Raw genomic sequence first — 11010 nt, 5'->3', positions numbered from 1 at the left:
TGATTTCTCTTTTCAATCTTGCTACATTCAAGCCGTACTGATCACATCTTATATAGCATAATACTCACCAGTTCAAGGGACCAGGCAGTGGGGAAGAGTCCTGTCTAATATAATCTGACCTGTTCAAGGACCAGGGGAAGAGTCTTATAAAGCACAGTGAGAAACACATAGAGAAATGGAGACAGAGAGAGAGAGTAGCAGAGAGAGTTAAAAACAGAGAAAGAGAGCGGTAACAGGTACAAGGAGAGTGTAACTGAGAGGGAAAAAAAGAGTGACAAAGAAAGAAAGACTTGCATTTATATAGCGCAGGACATCCCAAAACGCTTTACAGCCAATAAAGTACTTTTGAAGTGTAGTCACTGTCGTAATGTAGGCAATGTGACAACCAATTTACGCACAGCAAGGTCCCACAAACAGTAATGTGATAACGGCCAGATAATCTGTTTTTTAGTGATGTTGGTTAAGGGATAAATATTGGCCAGGATACTGCTCTTCTTCTAAATAGTGCCATGGGATCTTTTATGTCCACCTGAGGGGCCAGACGGGACCTCGGTTTAAGGTCTCTTACAGGGAGAGAGCAAGAGCGAGAAAAACACAAAGAGAAAAGAAAGAATAATAGATAAAGGGAGAAAGCAACAGAGGGAATGATATATTGTGAAAGGGGGAGACTAACAGGGACACAGAGGGGGAGTAACAGGAGGAAACACAGAGAGAAAGAGGAAGGTTATGGGGAGATGTGATAGAGGTGTTCAAGATCATGAACAGTTTTGATAGAGTAAATAAGGAGAAACTGTTTCCAGTGGCGGAAGGGTCGGTAACCAGAGGACACAGATTTAAGGTGATCGGCAAAGGAGCCAGAGGCGACATGAGGAAACATTTTTTACGCAGTGGGTTGTAATGATCTAAAATTCACTGCCTGAAAGGGTGGTGCAAACAGATTTAATAGTAACTTTCAAAAGGGATTTAGATAAATAATTGAAGGGAAAAAATTTACAGGGCTATGGGGAAAGAGCAGGGGAATGGGACTAATGGGATAGCTCTTTCAAAGAGCCGGCACAGGCACGATGGCCCGAGTGGCCTCCTCCTGTGCTGTACCTACGAGGATACTATGGTACTATGATAAGAGAGATAGAAAAACACACAGAGTAAATTGTGTGGTGGGCTAAAATTTTCGGGGATGAATTTCAGCAGGGGGTTCTCCCGATCACCTGCCGTAACTTAGGAAGAAGATCATTGGAATCCTGGAGTAAAGGCGTATTTGCTGCTTACGCTGTTTCTCCGGGCTTTCCATGGATCTTCCATCGGAGCTACGGCAACAATTGGGAAAACCCTGGCGGAAATTCAAGCCTCCTGTCTTCATCGCAGGAAGCAAGGAAAGAATAATTTAGAGAGGCCGACACATGACTGAGAACACATGATGGGACAGGAAATAGGACTAAGAGGGTATAGAATGTCTCGTAAAGATAGTCCAGAGAAACTGATTGGAGGAGTGACACTATTGATGGGAGAAGACTTAACACCTGTCGAAAAGATGGTCCTAATAACAGAAGAAATTTGGAAGTCAGAAAATTACCCCTTATGTCCAATGGAAGAGCTTCCAATTATAAGAATCAGAAGTGTGAAAGATTTGGACATTGTTTAAGAAAGAAAGGCTTGCATTTATATAGCACTTTTCACAACCTCAGGATATCGCAAAGTAATTTACAGCCAATGAAGTATTGTCACTGTTGTAATGTAGGAAACATGGCAGCCAATATGCGCACAGCAAGGTCCCACAAACAGCAATGTGATAATGACCAGATAATCTATTTTTAGTGACGTTGGTTGAGGGATGAATATTGGCCAGGACAGTGAGATGAACTCCCCTGCTCTTCTTCGCAATATTGCTGTGGGATCTTTTACATCCACCTGAGAGGGCACGATAGGGCCTCTGTTTAATATCTCACCTGAGAGATAGCACCTCCAACAATGCAGTACTGCACTAGAGTGTCAGCCTAGATTTTTTTATACTCAAGTCTCTGGAGTGGGATTTGATCCCACAACATCAGAGGCGAGAGAGCTACCTACTGAGCCACAATAAACTGAACACGTTTATTGATGATTGTTCTCAGTTATCGTGTTGAGGCATCTCAAAGGTATTTCATTACAAATCAAAGCAGCTTATTTTAACACTCACTAACTCATTGCCCAGGCCACCTTTGAAGTCTGTGTCCAGTTTTGGTTACCTTTATCTTTGAAAAAACCTGGAGACATTGGAGAGGATACAGAGAAGAATGAGACTGGAAGCATGCCGGAAGTTAGAGCTTAAATTATAAGGATTGACTGTAGAAATTGAATTAGATTGAGAGGCGACAAGATTGAAGTTTTTAAAGTTTCCCAACATTACAACAGTGACTATGCTTCAGAAGTATTTCAATTGGCTGTAAAGCACTTTGGGACATCCTGAGTTATAAATTGGATAGCCAGGAGGTGAAGGATAGAATACTGGAGCCTGGTCTTCTGTTGCTTCCAAGCCTCTATTCTCAGAGCTCCACATTACACCCACCCCACTCTCTAGATCAGCTCTCTTATAAATGGATACAAGAGAGTTCTCAATTGATATGCTCCACCTGGATACAATTAACACTAATTGATATAAATTAAATGGATACAATTAACACTGAGGTCATGAAAGACAATATATAAATGCAAATCTTTCTTTCTTTGAAGTAAGGAGAGGAACAGATGATATAAATGTAAGTACTTTTTTGTTTCAGCTGTGATTGTGAGACTAAAAGAGCTAGATTCGAAATAGTCAAGCCTCGTGCAAGGCTAGAGGTTTGTAGGATTTTTGGTCCCTCACACAATGATTGATGTGAGCAATTGACTTTTATCGAAGTTAATGCTAATTCATTGAGCTCATTTAAAAAGAACCTGGACGGTTATCTGGCAAGAAATAGGACTGAAGGTTACAAAGACAAACTTGTGCAAAAGTTATTCATTAGTTTATAGAACACTTGTTGTGTGTCATTTAATGACCAGAACATTTGAGGGATGTTTGCTGTTTTGGCTATTTGGAAATTATCTAGAAATTATAACAGGGAAACTGGCCATTTGGCCCAATCAGTCCGTTAGTGTTTATTCTCCACATGAGCAGTAGTCCGAATCCCATGTGCCTGCTCAGTTCCCAAATCCCTTTATTCCCCTTCCCTTCAACCACCTATCTAGCCTATTCTTAAATGTTGACATATTCTCTGCTTCAACCATTAACTCCGGTACATTCCACATTCTCACAACCCGCTATGTAAAAGAAAATTCTCCTGCTCTCTGTTCTAAATCTCCTGCATTTAATCTAGACCGCTCAGCCACTGGAAACAGTCTGTTTCTACCTATCCTGTCTATCCTGTCATCCCTTCCTAAAGTTAACAAGTTTTAAAAAATTCGTTCATGGGATGTGGGCGTCGCTGGCGAGGCCAGCATTTATTGCCCATCCCTAATTGCCCCCTTGAGAAGGTGGTGGTGAGCCGCCTTCTTGAACCGCTGCAGTCCGTGTGGTGACGGTTCTCCCACAGTGCTGTTAGGAAGGGAGTTCCAGGATTTTGACCCAGCGACGATGAAGGAACAGCGATATATTTCCAAGTCGGGATGGTGTGTGATTTGGAGGGGAACGTGCAGGTGGTGTTGTTCCCATGTGCCTGCTGTCCTTGTCCTTCTAGGTGGTAGAGGTCGTGGGTTTGGGAGGTGCTGTCGAAGAAGCCTTGGCGAGTTGCTGCAGTGCATCCTGTGGATGGTACACACTGCAGCCACAGTGCGCCGGTGGTGAAGGGAGTGAATGTTTAGGGTGGTGGATGGGGTGCCAATGAAGCGGGCTGCTTTGTCCTGGATGGTGTCGAGCTTCTTGAGTGTTGTTGGAGCTGCACTCATCCAGGCAAGTGGAGAGTATTCCATCACACTCCTGACTTGTGCCTTGTAGATGGTGGAAAGGCTTTGGGGAGTCAGGAGGTGAGTCACTCGCCGCAGAATACCCAGCCTCTGACCTGCTCTTGTAGCCACAGTATTTATATGGCTGGTCCAGTTAATTTTCTGGTCAATGGTGATCTCCGGGTTGTTGATGGTGGGGGATTCGGCGATGGTAATGCCGTTGAATGTCAAGGGGAGGTGGTTAGACTCTCTCTTGTTGGAGATGGTCATTGCCTGGCACTTGTCTGGCGCGAATGTTACTTGCCACTTATCAGCCCAAGCCTGGATGTTGTCCAGGTCTTGCTGCATGCAGGCTCGGACTGCTTCATTATCTGAGGGGTTGCGAATGGAACTGAACACTGTGCAATCATCAGCGAACATCCCCATTTCTGACCTTATGATGGAGGGAAGGTCATTGATGAAGCAGCTGAAGATGGTTGGGCCTTGGACACTGCCCTGACGAACTCCTGCAGCAATGACCTGGGGCTGAGATGATTGGCCTCCAACAACCACTACCATCTTCCTCTGCGCTAGGTATGACTCCAGCCACTGGAGAGTTTTCCCTCTGATTCCCATTGACTTCACTTTTACTAGGGCTCCTTGGTGCCACACTCGGTCAAATGCTGCCTTGATATATCAGCCTTGGCTCATTGGTAGCACTCTCGCCTCTGAGTCAGATGGTCATGATGTCAAGTTCCACTACAGAGACCTGAGCACAAATATCTAGGCCGACACTCCCAGTGCAGAACTGAGGGAGTGCTGCATTGTCAGAGGTGCTGTCTTTCGGATGAGACGTTGAACCGAGGCCCTGACTACCCTCTCAGGTTGACATAAATGATCCCGGGGCACTATTTTGAAGAAGAGCTGGGGAGTTCTCCTCGGTGTCCTGGCCAATATTTATCCCTCAACCAACATCACTAATACAGATTATCTAGTTATTATCTCAGTGCTGTTTGTGGGATCTTGCTGTGCGCAAATTGGCTGGCGTGTTTGCTACATTACAACAGTGACTACACTTCAAAGGTACTCCATTGGCTGTGGAGCGTTGGAACGCCCTGAGGTTGTGAAAAACGCTATATAAATGCAAGCTTTTTTTTTCTATTTAAATGGGTTAACCCTTCCATTAAAATAGTGCACTGAAGAATGTCACTTACGAACATAAAGAGGGCCATTTTAACCTAACCTGGCGGGCAGGAAACAGACGGGTTCGGGTTGGATGCCCGTTTTACACACCGCCCGATTTTACTCTCCATTGACTGAGCGAGCTTAAAATTATCCTCAAAGTGTTATTCCACCGACAGCAATGTTGAGATCTTTACCCCCCCTCCCCACGACCCCTCACCACACACACGCACATACACACGCATCCTGGGCACCCCCTTCCCCGTCTGAAAGAAAGACCTGTCATCACTGGGCATGAGGAAGGTGTGAGATTTATAATCCCAGGCCTCACTATACCACACTGCCTTGCACTCTCATCTTGTCCACGCTCTCTTGAGCTGCCATAGTTGGGATGGACCTGAGTCTGACTGGTGGTAGTGAAGTTTGGTAATTGGCAGCACAGTTTAACCGAATGAGAAAGCTTCCAAACAAAGACCGCAGTGTGAAAACATCCATTACGTGTAAATAGAAGTGACACACATAACATTAGGTGGTTTCACCTGAACCTATCACTAATAGTAGATTTCCTGAAACATCTCTAAAGCTATTTTTTGAATTATGCCAGTGTGGATTTGTCTTTTCCGATCTCCTTCTCTGTCCTTTAAATGCCCACTTTTTAACTTGTGCCTGCTCCCAGCTTCAGTAAATAATAATTAAGAGGCAAACTCCACTCCTTGTGAAGTATTTCCCCTGTTCACAAGCACGCACACTCCCTATTGGTGGGATCCTGCGCACAGGTAGAATGTTAAAAGTGCAGTTTACAATTGCCCTGCTGTAAATGAATGGACGTTAATTAAAGCAGAAATAAAATCCTTGTTTTCCAATCCCTCCATGGCCTCACCTCTCCCCATCTCTGTAACCTCCTCCAGCCCTTCAACCCTCCGAGATCTCTGCGCTCCTCCAATTCTGGCCTCTTGCCCGTCCCCGATTTTCATCGCTCCACCATTGGCGGCCGTGCCTTCAGCTGCCGAGGCCCTAAGCTCCAGAATTTCCTTCCTAAACCTCTCCGCCTCTCTACCTCTCTCTCCTCCTTTAAGACACTTCTTAAAACCTACCTCTTTGACCAAGCTTTTGGTCACCTGTCCTAATAATCTCCTTATGTGGCTCGGTGTCAAATTTTGTTCGATAATCCTCCTGTGAAGCACCTTGGGACTTTTTATTACGTTAAAGGCGCTATATAAATGCAAGTTGTTGTTGATTCATGTTCTCCGAGGTATGATAATGGTTGACTTTATCTCTCCTAGAACTAACTTGTAAAACTTTATTTTTTGAGAGAAAGTTTCTCTTTCACCCAAACCCACTCTTTACTTCCCGTTTGACCAACAACAGACCCAGCACAATCCACTGGAAACTTTTGCATGGCAATCTGTGATTTCAGCTTTAGTTGTGTGTTCCCTGCCACTTTGAAAAGTTTCACTTTCAATTTTCAAATATACTTAATCGATTTTATCTCTTTTAATTTCTCTTCTCGCTGCTCGAGATGCTGGACCGTGTTCGGGCACAGATTCGCGCACAATTTCGGGCACAGTTTCGGGCACAGGTTTGGGCACAGATTTGGGCACAGTTTCGGGCACAGTCTCGGGCACAGTCTCGGGCACAGGTTCGGGCACAGTTTCGGGCACAGGTTCGGGCACAGTTTCGGGCACAGGTTCGGGCACAGGTTCGGGCACAGGTTCGGGCACAGTTTCAGGCACAGTCTCGGGCACAGTCTCGGGCACAGGTTCGGGCACAGGTTCGGGCACAGGTTCGGGCACAGATTCGGGCACAGGTTCGGGCACAGTTTCAGGCACAGTTTCGGGCACAGTTTCGGGCACAGTCTCGGGCACAGGTTCGGGCACAGGTTCGGGCACAGTTTCGGGCACAGTTTCGGGCACAGGTTCGGGCACAGATTCGGGCACAGGTTCGGGCACAGTTTCGGGCACAGTCTCGGGCACAGGTTTGGGCACAGTTTCGGGCACAGTTTCGGGCACAGGTTCGGGCACAGTTTCGGGCACAGTCTCGGGCACAGGTTCGGGCACAGTTTCGGGCACAGTTTCGGGCACAGGTTCGGGCACAGGTTCGGGCACAGATTCGGGCACAGGTTCGGGCACAGGTTCGGGCACAGTTTCAGGCACAGATTCGGGCACAGGTTCGGGCACAGTTTCGGGCACAGTTTCAGGCACAGGTTCGGACACAGGTTCGGGCACAGATTCGGGCACAGTCTTGGGCACAGTCTTGGGCACAGGTTCGGGTACAGTCTCGGGCACAGGTTCGGGCACAGTTTTGGGCATAGGTTCAGGAATAGGTTCAGGCATAGATTCAGAAGCTGTTTTGGGTGCAGTTTCAGGCACAGGTTCGGGCACAGGTTTGGGCACAGGTTCACAACTGCAGTCATCCCCCTCTGTACCTCTCTCAAGTACTCATTCTTCATATGGGAGTCTGGCTAGTGAATGTCGGTGGGCTATTTAAAAAAAAAACATTTATACAGTACCTTTCAAGACCCCAGGACATCCCAAGACACATTACAGCCAATGAAGTACTTTTGTTGTAATGTAGGAACTGGAGCAGCCAATTTATGCACAGCAAGGTCCCACAAACAGCAATATGATAATGACCAGATAATCTGTTTAAGTGATGTTGGTTGAGGGATAAATATTGGCCCAGGACACATTCCCTGGTCTGCTTTGAAATAGTGCCATGGGATCTTTTATATCCACCTGACAGGGCCTCGTTTTAATGTCTCACGGCACCTCCGACAGTGCAGCACTCCCTCAGTACTGCATGGAGAGCATCAGTCTGCATTACATGATCAAGCCTCTGGAGTTGGGACTTGAACCCACAAACACTCCTGACTCAGAGGCGAGAGTGCTACCCACTGAGCCATAACTGACACCTTAAACGGCACTGAGATATAGGGATGATGTAATCCTAGGTTTAATCTCTGGCCGTTGCTGAGTAGCAGTCAGCCTGCTCCACTGAGCCTCAGTTATGGAGCGTAAACATCAGCTCGGGTTCCTGCATCGGATCGCAATCCAATGACCCTTGGAAAGTGCATGTGTGTGTAGGTAGCATATAGAGTCATAGAATCATAGAATTGTACTGCACTGAAGGAGGCCATTTGGCCCATCGTGCCTATGCTGGTTGTTTGAAAGAGCTATCCAATTAGTCCCACTCCCCCTGTTCTTTCTCCACAGCCCTGCTTTTTTTTCCAAGTATTTTTTTTTATTGAATCTGCTTCCACCACCCTATCAGGCAGTGCATTCCACATCAAATCAACTCGCTGCGTTAAAAAAAAAACTCTCCTCATCTCGCCTCTGGTTCTTTTGCCAGTTGCCTTAAATCTGTGTCCTCTGGTTACCAACCCCCCTGCCAGTGGAAACAGTTTCTCCTTATTTACTCTATCAAATCCCTTCATGGTTTTGAACACCATAGGAACAGGAGTAGGCCATTCAGCCCCTCGTGCCTGCTCCGCCATTTGATAAGATTATGGCTGATCTGTGATCTAACTCCATATACCTGCCTTTGGCCCATATCCCTTAATACCACTATCAAATCTCTCCCTTAACCTTCTCTGCTCTAGGGGGAATAGTATAGGTACAGGACTGGGCTCGGCTGTCAAATATGTTAACTGAGACTCACTGTTTAGACACACGCATATAGAATGGCCACAGAGTAAAGTATCGCTGGGCTACTTATCATGCATCTGCACCTTCGAGAGAGGAAGTGACAAAACTGCGATAAAGAGAAATCATGCCAGATACGAGCAACACCAACCGTTGCTTGTTGCCAAACACGACAAAATATGCTGAAGTGCACCTTACCCTAGTGACGCTGCCCCTTTAAGGGAGCAAGCATCGAGAAATAGGAATTATTTTACTCACTGCCAGCAGCGTCGAACTACAAAAACAGAGCGAGCAGGTTAAGAACTGTTTTATAACCTTTGATGATTACTAATTAACTGCGCGGGAACTGGGCCAGGCTCACTCAATGGCAAGGTCGCAGTTTGATCTGTCTAAACATTTACTGATTTAGTTGGTTTCCCAGGGGGTACGGGATATAAAAGCAATTCAGGGAGTGACTTGGCCCAACACAAGGCAAGGGCCTACAAGCTTCATTAAGTTTTAGGGGCAAGTAGGCGGCTTCATTTGCAATCCTGACAATAGTTGTTTTTTAAAAAAAGTGAGGTGATTATTAAAGCAGCAATACTGGGCTAGGTTCATAGAATCATACAAAACAGAAAGAGGCCATTCAGCCCATCGTGCCTGTGCCGGCTCTTTGAAAGAGCTATCCAATTAGTCCCACTCCCTCCTGCTCTTTCCCCATAGTCCTGCAAATTTTTCCCCTTCAAGTATATATCCAACTCCAGTTAGGGGATCTCAACTTGAGTGGCAGTAGGGTGAGGGGGGGGGTGTATAATTAACTTCAATGATCCCGACTGGGGAAAGGGGACCGAGTCACAACTCCTGCCTGTTTACTTTTTATTCTCACTGGTGATTATTGCTCACAAGGTAATACTGACCGTTTTTAACAATTGGGCGGCTTGCGAGAGCACAAAGAGTCAACCACATAACACGGGACTGGAGTCACATGTAGGCCAGACAACAACAACATGCATTTATATAGTGCCTTTAATGTAGTAAAACATCCCAAGGCGCTTCATGGGAGCTTAACCAGACAAAAATTAACACCAAGCCACATAAAGAGATATTAGGACAGGTGACCAAAAGCTTGGTCAAAGAGGTAGGTTTTAAGGAGCCTCTTAAAGGAGGAGAGAAAGGTCGAAAGGTGGAGAGGTTTAGGGAGGGAATTCTAGAGCTTAAGGCGTAGGCAGCTGAAGGCATGGCCGCCAATGGTGGACCCATGAAAATGAAGGATATGCAGGATGCCAGAATTGATTAGGGCCGCTTCAGTGTTGTGGCAGAGTTGTGTTGGCAGTGCTGAAGGAGATGTGGGGTGGGGGCAGTGATGTGGAAACCTGATCGGAGGGGTTCAAACATGGAGTTACGGGAAAGATGGGCAAGGATTTGGGAAGTGACAATACGTTCAAGGACTTTGGAGAGGAAAGGAAAGTTGGAGGTGAAGTGTAACTGAAGCTACACTGAAAGAAAATGGTAGTCAGGGACTCCCTCGATAGCTCAGTGAGTGAATGTGCCACTCAGTGTAGTACTTAGCCATACGGATAGACAAGTCCCAGGTGCAATGGTTTGTGTTGAGTCAGCTAGCCACAGCCAGCACTCCAATTGGCCTGAATGTCCCTGTGGAATTGTAACCCCGAATGAGCCAGAGCTTTGGGGAAAGGATGGGAGGCAATTGAGGTTAGAGGGGGTCATGAACTCTGATGCCACTCTAACGAAATGAAAACGGTGGCTGTCGGTCTGCGATAGGGGCCTGAAACTTCTGAAACTTCCATCCCAGATGCAAGTGCACAAAAGGGGGCGACAGGCAGGGTGCGTCCAGTTTTTTTTTAATTGGTTGCCTATTCTGCCGTTTTGTGATGAAGTCATTGCTCTTTCATTGGGTGCGGGTACGCAGTCGTTGTGAGTTTTGTTTTCAACCCAAGCTGGTTGAGGTGGCAATTGGTTCCTTTCTTTTTGAAACTGCTGTGTTAGGAAAATGCCTAAACCCTAACCCTCCCGCTTTAAGAGTGAGGATTTATAGAGCGCCTCATCTTGTCATTAGAATGGCCCCAAAGCTCTCACATACAGTGCAGTGACTGTTGATATCTACCTCTCTCTCCACCTTTAAGATGCTCCTTAAATGCAAGTCTTTCTTCGAGTCTTTCTTTTACCTCTTTGACCAAACTCTTGGGTCATCTGTCCAAATATCTCCTTATGTGGCTCGGTGTCAAATTTTGTTTGATACTCGTTCCTGTTCAAATCGCTCTATGGCCTCGCTCTCCCCATCTCTGTAACTTCCTCTCGTCCTGCAACC

The 11010-nt window shown here is 46.2% G+C and overlaps 1 protein-coding gene across 1 annotated transcript; it reads right to left on the bottom strand.

Moving 5' to 3' along the window:
* Window positions 1-6536: 6536 nt before the first annotated feature.
* Window positions 6537-7370, bottom strand: LOC137335515 (protein TsetseEP-like). The gene has a single exon (XM_068000853.1). It carries the CDS (start codon window positions 7368-7370, stop codon window positions 6537-6539), a length of 834 nt encoding a protein of 277 aa, XP_067856954.1.
* Window positions 7371-11010: the final 3640 nt, after the last annotated feature.

Source organism: Heptranchias perlo, chromosome 19 (genome assembly GCF_035084215.1).
Source record: "Heptranchias perlo isolate sHepPer1 chromosome 19, sHepPer1.hap1, whole genome shotgun sequence".
Lineage (NCBI taxonomy): Eukaryota > Metazoa > Chordata > Chondrichthyes > Hexanchiformes > Hexanchidae > Heptranchias > Heptranchias perlo.
The sequence above is the reverse complement of the archived record's forward strand: the minus strand, read 5'-3'. Positions and strand labels throughout refer to the sequence as shown.

Excerpts from the sequence above, each read along its gene's own strand:
- LOC137335515 (XM_068000853.1), bottom strand. The coding sequence starts at position 7,370 with ATGCCCAAAACTGTGCCCGAACCTGTGCCCGAGACTGTACCCGAACCT.